Source organism: Dryobates pubescens, chromosome 24 (assembly GCF_014839835.1).
Source record: "Dryobates pubescens isolate bDryPub1 chromosome 24, bDryPub1.pri, whole genome shotgun sequence".
NCBI lineage: Eukaryota > Metazoa > Chordata > Aves > Piciformes > Picidae > Dryobates > Dryobates pubescens.
In genome coordinates this window covers 525,702-543,477 of record NC_071635.1, presented here as the reverse complement: position 1 = coordinate 543,477, position 17,776 = coordinate 525,702, and the positions used below count along the sequence as shown (strand labels likewise).

Below are 17,776 nucleotides of genomic sequence, written 5' to 3'. Positions count from 1 at the left end.
CAGCCTTTGTGCTTCTGACATTGAGGTTTATCTGATCTATTTGCTTGAACAATGTGCTTTCCTTAGCTGGCTGCAGTTTTGCTTTCTGTGCTTTGCTGGAATCTGTCACTATCCTACTGTGAATTCAGGACAGTCAGACTGAAACTTCTCCAGTGGGGAAGTTAACCCTTAGTTATCTCGGAAGAGAATGGAGAATGGAATCTAAACAAGCCTCAGTCTTGAGAAGCTGCAGAGTGTAGGGTAGCAACTTAATGATCAGCATTAATTGTTCAAAAGAATATAATGGGGGGGGGGGGGGGGGGGGGGGGTGTATGTGTGGAGTTTCCTGTGAGAAACTCACAAGAAGACATACAGAACTCTGGAGAAAATGAAATCTGCACTCCAAGAATATAATAACTTTTTAACTTGCATGGATTAATATCCCTAACGGGACTGAAAAGGTGTGTGAGCTACCTTGCCTGTACTTCATTCCCCAAACAGTGAGAACATACCATAAATAGCAATATTTTTAAGGTCTTTTTTTGATGTGCCACAGGTATTTTGGCTATCTCTGAAACAAAAAGCTCCCTAAGTTTATGTTAATGAAGTTTTTGGTAAGATGCTCATTAAATGCAAATGGGTAACTGAGGCAAACAGGTACTGCACTTGGAAGCATTCCATAGACTCTCCATGCTCTCCTCTCAGGACAGATCTGAAAATTCTGAGATGATAGCTGCTGGAAACTGAAATTTGTTTTGTAGTGGAGACCAACTGAAGCTGTTAACAGATCCATCATAAAGGGCAGAAACCAAAACAAAGGATGAGCAGAAGTCCAAGAGACACTGCCTGTGAGGTTTCAGTTCTTCTCACACAGATGTTTGTCACTCAGCTCTGACAATCTCCATCAGTACAGCATTTTCCCCAGATCTTGCTCGGTGAGAGCTCACTGTTTAATACTGAGAGAAGCTTTGGAACAGCTGAGTTTTGGGTTTCTCAGGTCTCCAGTTTTGTGTGCAGTCACACTTGGATGAGACTTCTTTAACGGTGATTTTACTGCAGTTAACTGAGTAGTTTAAGCAAATATTTACCTTTAATTCAGTGTGGGCAGTGGAAAGGCCACTTGAGTTTCAAGTCTCTTTCATCAGCAGTAGACTTGGGGCTTTTGGGTGGTTTTTTTTAAGAAAGCAGGCACTAGGACTTAGGTGTAGGGATTTTTAAGTGTCCTTTAATTGCATTCTTACATCACTGTCTGGTATCTCATTGAGGCTGAGAAACAACTGTAATAGAAACTCATTTCCACATTATCAGGGAAGCAAGTTGAAAGCTTCTGAACCCAAACTGAGGTCTTTATCTCGTGTCTCTGGCTCTAACCTGGCACAGATACTTTCACAAATGTATTGGCAAGGGCAGAGGTTTTGCTACAGCAAATTTGCAGAGAGCATAGAAAGCTCCAGCATTTTTTGCTGTTCTAATTCTGCTGCAATTTAAACCACTTTAAGATGAAGTGTATTAACCTTCACCTGGGGGAGGGGGGAGAAATCCTTAAGTCCTTGCATTCCTCACAACTCTTAAAAAGGATTACATATTGCTACAGAGGAGTCTCAGCAGCTGCTGCCAAGGGAGTGATTCTCTGCATTGCAGATCCCACAGAAGTTTAGCATTTATGGGCAAGGAGTCCTTCCTAGCTGCAAGCCTTGGAACAGTTGTCATAGTCATGCTCATAGGGTATGAACAAAAAAAAGTAGCAACAGAGAGAAGGAAGTGATTTCTGTGACTCTCTGGTGTACAGGAAAGGAAATTAATAGGCTTGAAGATAATCAGATGTAATGGAATTCAGTGGTAAATAGTCACTGCAAAATGAACATTCATCACAGAATCACCATGGCTGGAAAAGACCTCTAAGATCATGAAGTCCAACCATTGTCTTACTCTACCAGAGCTGCTGCTACACCATGTCTGTGGAGAATGAAGGGCTGATTTTTGTTGGAGTGGTTAGCTGAGGGCTGCCAGTCTCCGGGGTTTCTGAAAACTTTGGGGTGTGTTTGGTTTTGAGTGTTTTCAGTAAATGAAGGCTATTTACAGCTTTGGAAGAGCTACAGAGCTAGAGATAAAATAACACTGAAATGTGCCTGTGTACACACCTGCATCCCCCAGGGAATCCATGCAACAAGGAGCTGTTCAAGGCCAGGGTGGATGGGGCCTTGAGCAGCCTGGGCTGGTGGAAGGTGTCCCTGCCGTGGCAGGAGGGTTGGGACTACATGACCTTCAAGGTCCCTTGCAATCCAAACCATCCTATGATTTATACTTGGAGTAAGTTTTATCCCAATGGTAACAAACCTCTTCTAATATGTGATATAAAATGCAATTTAAGGGGAATTGGGATTATATTAGAGGCTAGAATTGTTTCAGAGAACAACTAGGGAGAGATGCTGGCTACTCAGTGTGGGATACAGATGATGCAAGTCTAAGGAAAACAAGAAAATGCAAGTGGCCCTAATCTTGAGGAAGTCTGTATGGCAGGAAATTAATTCATCCACAGACACTGCTATGTGTTATTTTTATTCAGACTACAATCAATATGCCCAGAACTGGGAGCTGGGACTATTTATTGCTAGAAGGAAGAAGGAAATAGCATACTCAAGCAGAAGAGAGAATTTGGGTCTCTGTTCATGGCCACAGAACTATTCTTATCTGTAGTTATTTATGGAAACTAACCTGAAATAAACTGTGCCTTGTCATGGGTGCAGGGATCTGGAAAACAGCCTAGATATGGAAATACAGAGACCCTCTTTCCAGCTACAAATCTGGTCATGGAAAACTTTCTGCAGTGCTTTCTGCCACAGGCAGATAATGTGTGGTTGGAGATTTCCCCTAGAAAGCTTTGACAGTTTTGATCACAGTTGTCAGAGGATCATCCTACCACAGTTCAATTACCACTGTGAGGGGGGGGGGGAAGAAAAGGCAAACCGGTAAGGATCTTGTTTAAAAGTAACAAAAATGTGATGCTCAATGTGCTGAAGAGCAAGTACTGAAAAAGAAACAGCCCTGAACATCCAGTGAGTCATCCCAGGGTGTTAAACTGGCAGTGAGCAGTCAAGCTGAGGAAGCTGTTCAGCTTTGGTGCTTATGCAGAAAGAAAAGAAATCAAGGTCGTGCCATGTGAAATAGCCACAGTCTAGCGCTGGAAAACGGCTCTCTGCAATAAAGGTCTTTAGCCTCTGTTGAGGGGTGGGAGTGGGAACTCTTGTGTATTGTTCTCACTTTCTGAGCATCCAAAGTCCACATTACAGTTACAGACAGAACAGAGAATGTATCTCTTTCTCTCCACAGGGATATGCAGTTCTAGCTTTGGGATATTAAAATAACAGGATTTCTAGAAATGAGCACAAAACCAGCCCCTGGTGAAAGTCAGCTCTTCAAATGGGAGCACGGCAACTGGAAACAGGGAAATTGCTGCTCTTTGAGCTCCCAGCGAGCCTGTGTGTCCTGTTAAGCGCCATCCCACTCGCTGGAGTCCCTCCGGCTCTGCAGTGGGTCAGTCCCGCGGGTCTGCGCACACCAAGAGCTGCCCCATGTGCTGCCAGTGGTGCGCTGCGCAGTGTGGGAAGGCTCCGAGCCGTGCCCCCAGCGCTCAGGCTGCGGCTTTGTTGCTGTGTGCCTGCAGTCCTTGCGGTGCTGGCTCGCAGCGTCGGGTGTGCCGCAGCTCCCGGGATAAAAGAGTGGTATGCAGCCATTGTCTGCCATCTGCCATGCTGGAGATGGAATCACATGGCTTGGAAGCTAAACCTTGGGAATTTGTTGTGTCCCGCTGAGCCTGCCCATTAACAGATAATTAGTCTGGTAAAAAAATCGTTTGAATTCATTCTGCAGCTGTCATAGGCCAGATTAGGATTTGTGTCACAGGTTCCTCATTACTCTGGGATCCTGGACATTTTTTTCCCCCCCTGTAATTAAATTACCCTGTGTTAGTCCAGCAAGGAGTTCTTGCACCATCACATTTAAACATGCAAATTAAGCCTGTTCCATTTTACAATATAAAGCTATTTACCAACGACATAGGAAAGGGTTTCAAGGTTGCACTTTCTCCATTTCTGTTCACGACACAGTCTCTAAGCAAGCTTAAAACAGTTGGCTTAAAACAAAACAAAAGCCACTGTAAGCATTCACAGCAGAAGTGCAACCTCTGCCTACACAGTTTCTCTTAGCAGGCTTCATTTTAAATTAAGGACTCTCAATGCAAAAGTAAGTTTGCACACAGACCCCCAAAACATTTGAGTCTTGCCCTGTTCAGCCTGGAGAAGAGAAGGCTCCAGCGAGACCTTATAGCATTTCAGCATTGGAAGGGGACCTCCAAGAAGGCTAGGGAGAAAGATGTGTGGAAGGATGTGTAGCATTAGGACGAGGGGCAGTGGTTTGAAACTGGAGCAGTGAAGGTTTAGGTTGGACATTAGGAAGAAGTTCTTTACTATGAAGGTGGTTGAACAGTGGAACAGGTTGCCCAGAGAGGTGGTGGAGGCCCCATCCCTGGGGACATTCCGGATCAGGCTTGATGGGGCTCTGAGCAACCTGGCCTAGTTGGAGATATCCCTGCGGGGGGTTTGGACAGCATGATCTTTAAAGGTACCTTCCACTGCAGTCTGTGATTCTGTGGCTTTCAGGAATATCCATAGCAAGTTGAGAAAAATCAGCAGGAGTCCAGCTGCAGGCTCCAAGCTGTCATGTTTTGTTTGATCTTAAAGGCAACAAAGGAATCACAAGAATTGGTTTTGCACTTCACTGCAGTTCTGCAGAACGCTATGTTTGCATCTTGTGTGTAAACAGTTCAGGATGCCTGAGTTCCTCTGCCTTCATTGATAGTTCTAACTCCACCAAAGGCACCATTTTGTAACTGCCATGTGTTGAATGTAAATATTTGTGTAACAATTCTAAAGGGCTGATTTTTAGACTAATAAGCAAAGAGTTTTATAACCAAAAAATTATTATTGCTGCGCTCCCCTTTCCACAAAAGAAAAACCCTGTTAGGGAAACCTCTCTGGAACACTGAGCAGATGCAGTGTGAGGCATGGATTCCTGGAGTTGCAGTTCACTTTTCCATACCATATTCCATGCAGCAGTTTCAACATGGTGTTCACAGAAAGGAAAAAAACCAACCAAACCACCAACCAGATGGTTTCTAAAAGCTAATTAGGAATGGTGAGGTTAATAGCTTATTTTAAATTCCCTTCTGGGCAATCTGTATCTCCACTACAAATGTTTCTGGGAAGGCTCTGAAAAAGAATAAAACATATCTATATCTTCCACTGATCCAGTAGGAGCTTTAGAGAAACCCTTTTAGCATTAGAAAACCTTTTAGCTCATAAGAACCCCCTGGAATACTGCACCCAGTCCTGGGACCCCCAGCACAAGAAGGACATGGGAACTGTTGGAGCAGATCCAGAGGAGGCCATGAGGATGCTCAGAGGGCTGGAGCAGCTCCCCTGTGGGGACAGGCTGAGAGAGCTGAGGCTGTTCAGCCTGGAGGAGAGGAGGAGACCTTAGGGCAGCATTCCAGTACCTGAAGGGCCTACAGGAGAGATGAGGAGGGACTTTTGACAAGAGCTGGGAGTAACAGGATGAGAGGGAATAGATTGAAGCTTGAGGAGGGTAAATTAAGACTGGAGATTAGGAAGAAATTCTTCCCAGTGAGGGTGGGGAGACACTGGCACAGGCTGCCCAGGGCGGCTGTGGATGCCTCCTCCCTGGAGGTGTTCAAGGCCAGGTTGGATGAGGCTTTGAGCAGTTTGGCTGGTGGAGGTGTCCCTGCCCGTGGCAGGGGAGTTGGAACTGGATGAGCTTTTTCCACTTGTGAGTGAATTAAAAGAGACTTATTAATGTCAATAGATGGTTTGTATTAGCACAGATCACATCTCTAGGCTTTTTACTTTTAAGCAGCTTCTAAGAGGGCTTCTTGTCTAGGGAAGGCTTTGCAAGTGGTCATGGAGGTGTTGGGTAGAAGGTTGGACTTGATGATCTTCGGTCTTTTCCAACCTAAATGATTCTGTGATTCAAGTGAGACAGGTGGCTGCCCAACCCATTTTAATGCGCTGGATCCTTCCTAATGTACCAGCAGAGAGCATGTCAGGGGAAGTCAGATCAAGTCACTGCAATGGGATATGTTGAATGCAGATAAGAATGAAGACTGTCTCAGTGAATCAGCCCAAAGTAGCTGGGCAGTTAGTGTTCTAATTTTGAACACTAAATCAGTTGATCACTGACAGGGCCCCATGGAGGTCTGCTTGGCATGCACAGTGAAACTCTACCCAGAGCTAGTAAAAACAACATATGTTCCCAGAAGCTGCTTAGGAAGCTCTTTAGGCACTGGGGAATATCTGCAAAAGCCTTAGACCTTGAAAGTAAAAATAAGGACACCAATAACCTGATAACTATTCCTGATACAGGCTGGGATGCTGTTGGGCCTTCTTGGCCACCTGGGCACAGGCTGGCACTCCATATGCAGAATTTCTGTAATTTCAGCTGTGAGATGGATGTAGTTGAAGTGGTGAATAGAGAGCTTGGGTAAGCTTAATTTTGTTTCTGCACTTCCAGAAATAGACTTTTATGCCTCTAGATAACAACATGAAATTGCACCCAGTCATGTGCTTTGACTGATAGTTGGAATCTTGGAGTGAGTTAATTTGATGGATTTTTATTTTTGTAATAGAATTGGAACAGAAACCTGACTTTGGCAGCTACCACATGGGCAGTTCAAGCCATGAAATGGTGTGGGTTGGAAGGCGCCTCTAAGGGTCATCTAGACCAACCCTTGCCCTGCAATGAGCAAGGACATCTCTAGCTAGATCAAATTGCCCCATCCAGCTTGGCCTTTGTAGTTTGCAGCTACTGTTTTTCATGGAACCTGACTTGAAACAAATCAGCTTTAATTCCATTTCTAAATATCACTGAAGCTGCACAATGCTTCTTTCCTTACCAGTTTGCTCAGTTCTTTAAATGCTTCCTCAGGGACTGTTTGCTGATTTACAGTCATTGATAGGCTTGAGGAGATGCCTGTGCCTGCCAAAGGAAGTTTGGTTTGCAGCTGCTGTGCTCTGACCTGGAACAGGATCACCAGGAAGGTGGTTCAAAGAGGCAGAGATGTGGTGCTGAGGGACATGGTTTAGCACCAGCCTTGGCAGAGTTAGAGAATGGCTGGACTGGGTGATCCTGGAGGTCTTTTCCAACCAAAACAATTTGATGTCTCTCTGACCATGAATTATTTGCAGGGATGAAGCATCCACCACCTCTCTGGGCAACCTGCTCATGAGTAAAACTGTAAAGCTTCCACTTAAAGCTTAAAGAGTTGTGAGAAAATATTTGTACCCTTCATCAAAGGACCTTTCCAGATTCTGTCTTTTATTCTGTCTGCACTGCCTACAGGGTTTGAATTTCTTATGTCTGTGGAAAAATAGTTCTCATTTCAAGGAACTGCTGCTTCTGGAACCTCTCCAGTGCACAGTGTTTGCCCGTGAGCGGTGGAAACCTTGGACTGCACTTGGATAGCTCTGCGTGTCACAGCAACTCTTCTGATCTAAGGAATCAGAGACATGAAAGGACATTGAATATTTGACCATAGGATTTTACTAGTTTTAAGATCCCTATAGTATATGAAGTCTGTGTTTTTCAAGTAGGATGATGAGCTCAGGGCACTGATTTCTAGAGTAGTACAACAGAGGTAATTTTAGGGAATATTAAGTGGCCCAACATATTTTAAGTGCATTTGTGTTGTGGAGCAGGGTGTCATTGAACCCATAAAGTGGTACTGAATCGGGTGAGCCAGCTCTCTGTCCTTATGTGCAGACCTCTTCTTCTGATGCTCTTTCATAACACAAGTAGCTGTTATTTTTAGACCAGCAGCTCAGTGGTGAGGTGGAAGGTTGGCTGTGTGAAGTCAGGTGCTATTTTTGGTCCTGTGTGAGGCTTCCCAGTTATGCTGCTGGAGGAAAGAATGTGCTGCTGACCTTAGAGCTGCTGTGATTAATGCATCTATGGGCAAAGATACAATCCTTGTTTTGTAACTGAAAAGACTGTTGTGGGGTTTTTATCTCTTTAAACAAACTGGATTATGGCCATATAAGCTGCATTTGTTAATTAGTTGCTTCCAGTTTCCACTTCCTCCATGTTTAGTGAGGCTGTTTCTTTGTGTAACTCATGAGCTTGAGATGCATGACATGGAATTTCACTGTTTAACGTGCTGAGGTGATTGATTCTTGATGAAGTAGTGGATACTGCTACAGCAAAGGCTGTTCTGGACTGCTTTGTGTTCCAGGGATAGACAAGTGTGGGCCTTCTGAAACATTTGGAATCAGACCTGCAGCCCATTTCCTCTGTAATTATCCTGCAGCTCAATAGCTGCACATAATCAGTGCGCTACTTGAAATCGCATTTTGCAGAAAGAGATCATTTTGCCCTTTGGAAAAAACCTGGTGAATGGACTTTGCCAGAAAGCCCTTGAGAACTGGAGAGGCTGTGAGAAATAGATAGGTGTGGGAATTCATTTTAACTTGCGCATATTTCTACAGCTCCTTTTTCTGACTGGCATTTCCATCGCCGCGAGGATGATCAGCTGGGATCACTCCCAAGTGCCATCTCCCTTCCCCACATGTGCTCACCCTCTGAATTAAACTTCAAGATGTTAAAACCCAAAATCTATGCAAAAAAATGTGTTTCAAACTGAAACACAGCTAAGAGGTGAGGAGTGCTCCTTTCTGTCATCTGTTGCTGCTGGCTGCCTGGCTGGGTGAGTCGTGGTGACCTGAGCAGTCTGTTGGTGCAGTCCTCCTGCCTTGTCATCCTGTGCTAGGCGTTGCCTGGGCTCACTGCCAGGCCTTTGCTGTTTACAAGGCAGCAGGCAAAGATTTTACATTTCTGTTTTCTTTCTTACTCTTTCGATTCCCTGTGGGAAGAAGGGTTTGTCTCTTTCACTTTTTCACTGCTGCTGCTGCTGATCAGCCAGTGCCAGTGAAAGAAGATTCATTTTCTGGTGATGGCTGTAATAACGTGACACAGCCATTGATTAAACAGTCATTTAATAAGCTGCCCTACAAGAATGAGTCTCATTATGGTCTTTGTTTCAATACTCTTTTTTTGTTTTCCCCTTCCAGTTTTGATAAATAAGTTAACAATCCACCTTTATCCACCACAGGCAAACTTAACATTTACACCTCTTTAGAACTAAAAACCTTAGTTTTCTATCCCTGTTTCCTGACTTTAATAAATGTCAAGGAACAGACAAAAGCATGCCAGATGCCAAACCCCAGTGGTAAATCAACATCTTGTGGAAGTTCTGAGCTACAAATCACATTTATTAGATGGGCTTATTGCAGTGTCCCAACAGAGCTGGGGAGGCCCTCAGCCTTTTTGAAGGCTGTGGTTGTGCATATCAGTGTAGAATCACAGGATCATTTTGGTGAGAAAAGACCTTTCAGACCACCCAGTCCAAGCATTCTCTAGCTCTGCCAAGGCTGGTGCTAAGCCATGTCCTCCATGTTTGCTTGCCCTTCTTTTGATGATGTGTAATTGTTTTAATTTGGGGATTCTGAGAGGGGTTCTGTAGTGGAGCTGTCACAGAGATGATCAGCTGGTGAGAAACAGAAATCTTTGCAAGTGTGAAATGCTTCTTCCCTATGCCAGCAGGAATCTTGACCTGCTTTTGCAGGCTTACTACCTACCGGGTGTACATGGAGTTTGTTGCTGTTCTTAAGTACAATATGGGCTTCTGTACTTGGCTGGATCTCAAACAGCAGCTTATTTTGTCATAGAATCACAGAATGGTTTGGGTTGAAAGGGATTTTAAAGATGATCTAGTTCCAAATACCCTGCCATGTGCAGGGACATCACCTACTAGACCAGGCTGCTGAAGGTCCCATGCAGCCTTGCCTGCTTTCTTGCCTGCTTCCCAATCATGTAGTGTAGCTGCCTGCAATGCTTTGTCATGTCTGCCCAAGGAGTAGCTGCTGGCTAATTCCAGAAAGAATCCTGGCACTTACAGTATTTTTTAAAGGGCATGTCAGGGGCTCCTTGGTTTGACTGTTCTCTGTTTTTCTGCTTCGTGATCTGGCTGTTCTCTCACTGCTTACTGAAGACATGTCAGGAAACGTGACTCAGTATAGCCAGGCAAACGGCTGCCTGGAGCTAGTCCTGAGCCTGTTGTGTTCTGGGTTTCAGCCATGAAGGGCATGGATGACTTAGTGAGTAGATAAAAACATTGGTTAAACACAGAGACTGTTTTTTCTTTGCTTGAGTTTTTATGTTTAAGGGCAGAGACCAAGGGGAAGGTCTGAGGTAAGTAAATCTGTTAAAATCACAGCAGGAGAGGGGTGGGAATGCCCTTTTCACCTTCCTTTTGGAGCTCCTGAGGCTGCCCAGAGGAAACTCTTCCTTGGGAAAGTTAAGTCTGCCCCGATTGTGATGGAACTGAAATAGAAAACAGAGAGCTGACCTGTTCCTGCAGGACTGCTTTCCTTCTGGTTTGGAATGTAGGACATGCATCAGTCCCTGAGCTGTCAGGCTGAGAGTTTCCAAAACACTGCAGGAGTTTGGCAGTGGAGTGGCAACACTAACTTTGTTTGACAAAGGGGAAGCAGAAACGATGATTACAAATATCACCTGTCTGGCAGACCAGACAAATGTTTGGCTTTTGCTTGCTCATAAATAAAGGTTGATGCAAGCAGCCAAGGGCAGAACCATCAGGCCAGCAGAGCTGTAATTGGTCCTGGTTAAAGAAGGCATTTCCCCTAGAAATGTAGAGAGCATGCACACTGAAGGCAGTAGCAGGGAGGTTCTATCTAGATTTGTTGTGCTGACATAAACCAAATGATTTGCATTTTTTGGTAGCTATTCATGGGAAAAAATCCCACTGTATTTCCTTAAGAATTCCAGCTTCACATGCCTGCCACTACTGCTGAGCTGGGAGCACAGAGCCAACCTCCAGCTGTTGCTGTGCATGACACTTTTCCCAGTTTTCCTTTTGCCTCCTGTGTTCTGTCCTTCCTTTTTCAAAATATTTACAGCATATCCTGTTTTCTTCCAGTCAGTAGATGGAAAGATCTCTTCCTTTGTTTAAACAAATGCAGAAATTGTTGCATGCCTTCCCCAGTTCTGATGTTTCGGTTCGTTTTCAGCTGATGCAAAGGATTTGTCATCCAGAGCAGCTTTCCCCAGACACAGGGTGTGGTGGCTCTTCAGACTTAACCAGTACAGTGCTGCTGCTGCTTACTCGAGTTCAAGCCTTTCTGACTGGAGCCTAAGCCATTTGTCTCTGCAGCTCTTCCCCATGTGCAGAGTGCAGTGTATTTATAGAGCTGGAATTCGTTCAGTCAGCTCTCAGCTGGAGGGTGCCAAGATATAGTTACACAGCTCTTTTCTCAAACTTGTAGCATTAAAGAATTGAATTCTTGAGTCATTTTTCAGGTACTCAGTAAGCCTCCATGCTGTCACTCTCCTTTTTTTTATATATTTTTTTAAAAAACCTTTCCTCTTGTTGGAGAGCAAATATCTTGGGGGGTTTGGGTGTGAACCTGTGCCTCAGGGAACATCTCTGCCCATGTGCAGCACAGCTTTTCCTGGAGTGGTGGATTTGGGGTGGTTGCTGGATTCCTGCAATCTGTGGCAATGATGAGTCCTCTCCTTAGCAGGGAGTAGAGAGAATACAGCCCACATTAGCCAAACTGCTCTGAAATGTGTAGTCCTTTACATCCAGTAGCCACTGCCTCTTGGCTTGTTAGAAGTAATGGGTTCAAGTACAGCTGAAAATGGCTTTAGTGGATGAGAGAAGATTGTCACTGCAATGATAAAAGAATAATAAAGGGATCTTGGTGATGCCTGTGCCACATAGTGACATAAATGCTGGGCACTGCATGTGGTGCTGTAGTGAGGATGCTGCTGTAAGGGCAGAGGCTGCTCTTGCTGGGTTAGCTGCCATGACAACTGACTGCACTGCTGGCAGTGCCCTGGGTGGATGCTCTAGCAGAGAGCTGAGGGTCATTGATATTCTGAGTGTTTCTCAGACTACTGCAGGCAGCAAAGATCCTTTCCTGTGGTTCTGCCAATGTTTACTATTTTCCCAGTGTGTAAAAGATGCAGATGAGGTGGATGGGTAACAGGGAAGGAAAAAGGCGAGTTTCCCTAAAAGCAGGTTTTTGTTTTACCTCTTTAATTACAGGATTTTACCAAATGGTTCTAATTCTCTCAGCTTCCACGTAGCTTTTATTCCCAGAGCTCATTTGAATGTCATTGTCAAAAAGAATCTCTTTAAGAAACAGCTTGCTACCTACAAACCCTTCTTTTCTTTTTCTTACAAAGGATTTCAAATGCATTTGGTGGGATTTCATGTTGGAGCATTTTTGGCTTTAATTGTTCTTAAAGCAGGTACCTGCAGCTTCACAAGCTGACAGTATTGGCTTTGGAGGAGTGATGTTTTAAAGAATGTCTAAAACCTTTTCCTTTCTGATATCTCCAACCTTCTTGAAATCATCGCAGCAGCATCAGTGGGAGAATTAACAACAGACAGAGCTGCAAGGGGAAGGAGAGAAACTCTTTTCCTTTATTTCTTGAATTTGGAGCAGAGTGCACTCATTATTTTTACAGCACATTAACACATGTAAATGAAATGCCTCAGCATAAAAAAAAGTTACAGTTTTAGCTGCAGTCATTTCAACTCAATAGTTTTTCCCTTAAGTAATTAATGTAAGAGTACAGGAAGCTTTGATGTTTATAGCTGGTCTTCTCAGTCATCAATATGCATAGAAGCACTGAATGGTTTGGATTGGAAGGGATCTTAAAGATCATCTAATTCCAACTCTCCCCCTGCCTCACCATAGGCAGGGACACCTTCCACTAGACCAGGCAGCTTAAGGTCCTGTCCGCCCTGGCCATGAACACCTCCAGGTCAGAGGTGCATGTGTAGGTACATGTAAGCACAGGTGTGGAATGTAGGAGGAGGTGGTTTGGAGGTGAGAGGCAGTCACATGAAACATTCCCGGCCCTGAGCTTTCCTACACCACTGGCAGAGATGAAGTATTTGAGAGCTGAGGTGTTTGCCATTGCTGCTGAAGGGAGAACACAAACTCATTAACTGTGGCTGACTAATGGAAGGTTTAGTATTTGAAAGTCCTGCACTTGTTTATGCTTTGTGTCTTTTGCTGTCAAGGTGACCTGCTTGCAGGACTTCTTTGGAGATGATGATGTCTTCATTGCGTGTGGACCTGAGAAGTACCGCTATGCTCAGGATGACTTTGTGCTGGATCACAGTGGTAAGCCAGCACATCTTTAACCTTCTGAAACAGTCCACTTCACTGAGGACTCCTGCCCCTCCTGCCCCCACCTCTCCCCTCCTTTCAAGGCCTCTGTGACTTACAAAATTACACATGGGAAGATGCTAATTTTCTTAGGCATTAGAAGTTCTTTTCAAACCATCATCTGGATTCTGTGTTACAATGCTCTAACCAACCTGACCTGTGGAAAATAGACCTTATCACTAAAGTTCCCTGGCAAACAGCACTGGGGTTTAACAGGTCACAGATCTAATGCGTCTAAAAGCTGTTCAAAGCATTCACTTTTGACATCTGTGACTATAAGGCAGTTGCCATATTGTAGTCTTCGTGAGGTTCTGGAAAAACTCCATATGTAACCATGCTCATTTCAGGTCTCCAGCGATGCTGCTAGACAATTTACACATTGCAGTCTTGTCTGCTGCAGACCAAGTGTTGGGCCTGTTCTTACCGTGAGGTTACAGGGGGTGTTGAGTGGGAAAGGGTTGAGAGAAACTGGGGCATTGTGCCCATGCTGTCTGTGTTGGCAGAGCATGAATTTTACTTGTGTAAGAAAGTTCTTTTTGTGTAAAGAGAAAATTGTGCTGGCTCAAAGGAAAAGCTCTCTTGTCTGCCAGGGAGGTGTAGAATTGCCTTGGAATATCAGATCATCTCTATACAGTGGGGTTACCTCCTTGTTCATAGCAGAGCTTGGGTTGCAAGAGGCCATTAAATGCCATCTAGTCCAACCCCCTGCAGTCAGCAGGGACATCTGCAAGTAAAGCAGGGTGCTCAGAGCCCGTCCAACCTGACCTGGAATGGTTCCAGGGATGGGATTTCTGCAACCCCTCTGAGTAACCTGTTCCAGTGTTACACCCTCATCGTGAAAGCTTTTTCCCTTGTATCTAATCTGAATCTCCCATTTTTAGTTTTAAAACCTCACCCCTTGTCCTGTCACTGCAGGCCCTACTGGACATGTTTATTGTCTCTGTTGGTTCAGCTGTAGAATCAACCTTATTTTCTTTTACAGAAAAGTTAATCTGTGGTTAAATAAACCTTGCCCTGGCAAGAATCATCAGATTGAGGAGAGTTTCAAGTTGTAAATAAGAAGGAGGGGGGTTGCTTTGCTCTTAGGTAATAGAAAACAAAAGTCCCTGGTGTTTGTCTAACTTTTCTGAATGCCATCATTTCATTACCGAAGCAAAAAGAGGAGTATAGGTCTAACCACTGGTCCATGCCTTTGGATGGATGGAGCATCCAGCTGGCTCCTGTTCTGATGATATTGCCAACATGCTCCTTTTCCAGAACTGCCTGATTATGTTGATTCAGGCAGTGTGGAGGTGACAAGAAGGGTACCTACATGACTAGCTCAGATAAGATTTTACTCTGGTGCAGAAATGCTCTGGTGCAGTTGTGTTAACTCCCACTGCAAATCCTGGTCTGAACAAAACCATAATTTCCCTTTGCAGATTTTAAGGCTGTAAGTTTGGTTTTCCCAATACACCATCATCCCTTTCTGAGAACCCACTGGTGGAGGGTTTCTCCCTTTGCCTCTTCAGCTTTGGTAGTCCCTGCTTCCTCTAGTAAGTCTGGAGGTCTTACTGGAGAAAAGGAGGTTAGGTACAGAGTGGGATGGGACTTAACTGGCAGGGCATGCAGCTCTACTTACTATTTATGATGGTGATGTGGGAATCTTAATGATGGCATTGACACTGCAGCAATGAACAACAGGGACAAAACTAGGAGGGAAATTTAGATGATTCCTTTGGGAGTGATTTGCAGTGGCTGCTAACAGTAGGAATTAAAATGTTTCCCAAATGTCAATGCATGTATGTCAATTGATTCCTTTCCCATTTAGGTTGTCCTTTATTTACTGCATACATCTATTGTCTCAGCCTTTTGGAAACAAGAGGCATTTTTCACCTCTTTAAAAACTGAACACAACATTAGTTTCTTGCAAAGGAAGGTAAATGGGGCTTGCTGCACAGCTGCCCTACATGAAGCTGCCATTACAGTGTGCAGAATGTACTGAGCTATCAGCATAACCTTGCCATCAGCTGGCTTCTCTACTTTCAGCAGTGCATAGGCACAAACTTGAATGATGGTGATAAACCAGCTTCAAAAGCTGAAGAAATATTCCATCCAGAATGTTACCTACAGTGTTTGAATAGCTCAGCTATGTTTGTGCAGTGTAGGTACACAGTAGTGCAGCCTGAAACACACAGCTGTGCAGCTTGACGTTCTCAGGTGCTCTTATGAATTTGTTCCATCCAGCGGCGCAGTCATGTTTAGCAGATACTGATGTTCACTTCCTGGCTGTTAAACAGCAAGAGCAGCACTGGGGGAAGCCTGCACGCTGAGCTGGTGTCAAGACTCTCTCTGCTTGCTTTGCAGAGTGCCGTGTCATGAAGTCCTCTTATTCCCGGTCAGCTGGCATGAGGCATACTGGATCCAAAAGTCCAGGCCCTTCCCGTCGGAGTAAATCACCTGCCTCAGGTACTACTGCTAGGAAAGAGCTGAATGTGTAAACCAAAGGAAAGTTAAGATGTGTTTAATGGGGTAGGACAGCTGTTGGTTCTGAAACACAAGTGCCAGGGAAATAAATGGTGTGGGCTTGGGGCTTGGTTTGCTCCTCCAGGTTATCTGATAGAGTTAATACTAATTGCTACGGAATTCTGCATTGATGTTTGAATCCTAAGAAGAAAGGTGGTTTCTATTTTGTCATTACCTGGCACCAAAAGTTTCAGGTCATGAAAACTGGAATAATTTGCTAATTGTCCACTTGGGATAGGTTTCAGCATGGCACTTGACTTCCCTGAAGACCGGTAACTGCAGGGTGGTTATATGGTTGCATTCCTGGTCGTTGATCTAGCCGTGAGCGTTTTGAAGGCTTTCTCCATGTAAGCCAAATATTGACCAGAAATACAGAATTTTGCTGTTTCAAGTAATTTTAAGAAGTATTCCAGAATGTTATTGCTCATTAACAGAGAACAGCCTTTTTCTTCTCCTTGGGCTGCCTGCAATTTCAAAGCCAGGTTCACATTGTGCTTTTGCCAGCAGTTTGGCTGCACACCCTATGTTCCAACCACTGAGGCTCAAATAGAAAGGAAAAAAGTTGTGATTTTTTTCTTCCTTTCTTTCTTTTTTTTTAAATTTCAAAAGACAATGAAAAATAATTTCTTTTTTTTTTCCTCAGACCTGGATAAGTAGCCCTGAAATCAAACTATTGGTTGTGTAAATACCCAATACCCTGTTCTGAATGTAAGCTCATGTCTGTTACATTGCAAACTGCAAGGTCTTCCATATTCTCATTTCCATATCAATATTTGCTTTGCTCTATTGCAAATGCTAGTTAAAGTAATTGTCTATCCTTGGGCTCATTCAAAGTGGAATATTTATCATCTGTTTGTAAAGGTTGAACATTTAACTGAAAAGCTTTAAAGGTTGAACATTTAACTAACTGAAAAGCTTTAAAGGAGGACAGCAGTAACAACAAAGAACAATGTAGGGCAACTTTCACAACTAATCTGCATTTCCTGCAGTCCTGTGTAAGCTCCAGGGAGACCAACAGTGAATTCTATGCAAAACAGTTAGAAATCAGTGCTGCCATTTCCTTACTTGTTTTTCACTTGGACTTCCTAAGGAGATTGAGTTCATTTGAGAAAATAATCCAAAATGTCTGGTATTTATCCATTTACTTGCCTTTTTCCCCTCATGTAGTCTTTATTTACCCTTCTCCCTTTCCTGCATGTTCAGAGCTGTTTAATAACTTCTTTCCTTAATGTCTTTTTCCCTTGTGTCAAATATATGAGTACAGTAAAGAGGGGTGGCCACTACTCCAGTGCTCATTCTTCAGCAAAATCCCCAGGTGAGCCATTATTACTATGGCTGTATATCACTAGTCTGTCTCCTCCCTCGCCATTTACCTGTGTTCCTGTTGCTGTATTTGTGAATATTTTCAAGCTTGAAACACATATTTTGCATTCAGTGGGCCAGAGGGCTAATGAGTGTGGTTGTTAGCCAGCCAGTGTCACAGGTACAGTACTTCTGGTAATGCATAAAAGGATGGTACTGATCTAGAGACAGATGAGAATGTCTTACATTTGGAATCAAATTCTTCTACTGAAGTATTTCATTTTTGCTCATGACCCTTCAGCTCTATTTTTTTTCCAATGGCTGGAGCTAAGTGTGTGTGAGAGAAGGAAAACAGAGTCAGGTAGCATTCCCTAACCCTTTGCACTGTCAGGCTTGCACATTCTTTGTAAAACAAGGATGCATTGATTTGCCAGGTGTCAAGATTATCTGGAACAGTGGTGGGAAGAAGGCTGCAGGAAGGACATGTACTCTTAAATACTTGGAGCGTCTTGCAACCACTTCAGCAATTCACCTGTTGCTCTTCCAGGCAGCCCTTGTTAAAGTCAAGACAGAAATATCCTGAAACATACTGAACACTCTGAGTACAAGAGACAAAGCTGTCGGTCCTGTAGCAGATCTGGGAATGCAAATCCAAGTTA

The 17,776-nt window shown here is 44.0% G+C and overlaps 1 protein-coding gene across 5 annotated transcripts in view; it reads left to right on the top strand.

The window, feature by feature from the left end:
* Positions 1 to 17,776, top strand: part of DCLK2 (doublecortin like kinase 2) — a 56,364-nt gene that overhangs the window by 11,040 nt on the left and 27,548 nt on the right. For 3 of the 5 annotated variants that reach the window (XR_008462841.1, XM_054172466.1, XM_054172468.1), the window contains exons 3-5: positions 13,163 to 13,265; positions 15,657 to 15,758; positions 17,080 to 17,130. Coding sequence is in view for 3 of the 5 variants with exons in the window: in XM_054172466.1 (XP_054028441.1) it covers positions 13,163 to 13,265; positions 15,657 to 15,758; positions 17,080 to 17,130 (256 nt within the window). In the remaining 2 variants the exon portion in view is untranslated. The remainder of the gene's footprint in view (positions 1 to 13,162; positions 13,266 to 15,656; positions 15,759 to 17,079; positions 17,131 to 17,776) is intronic. The other 2 variants (XR_008462842.1, XM_054172467.1) reach the window with 1 other exon arrangement.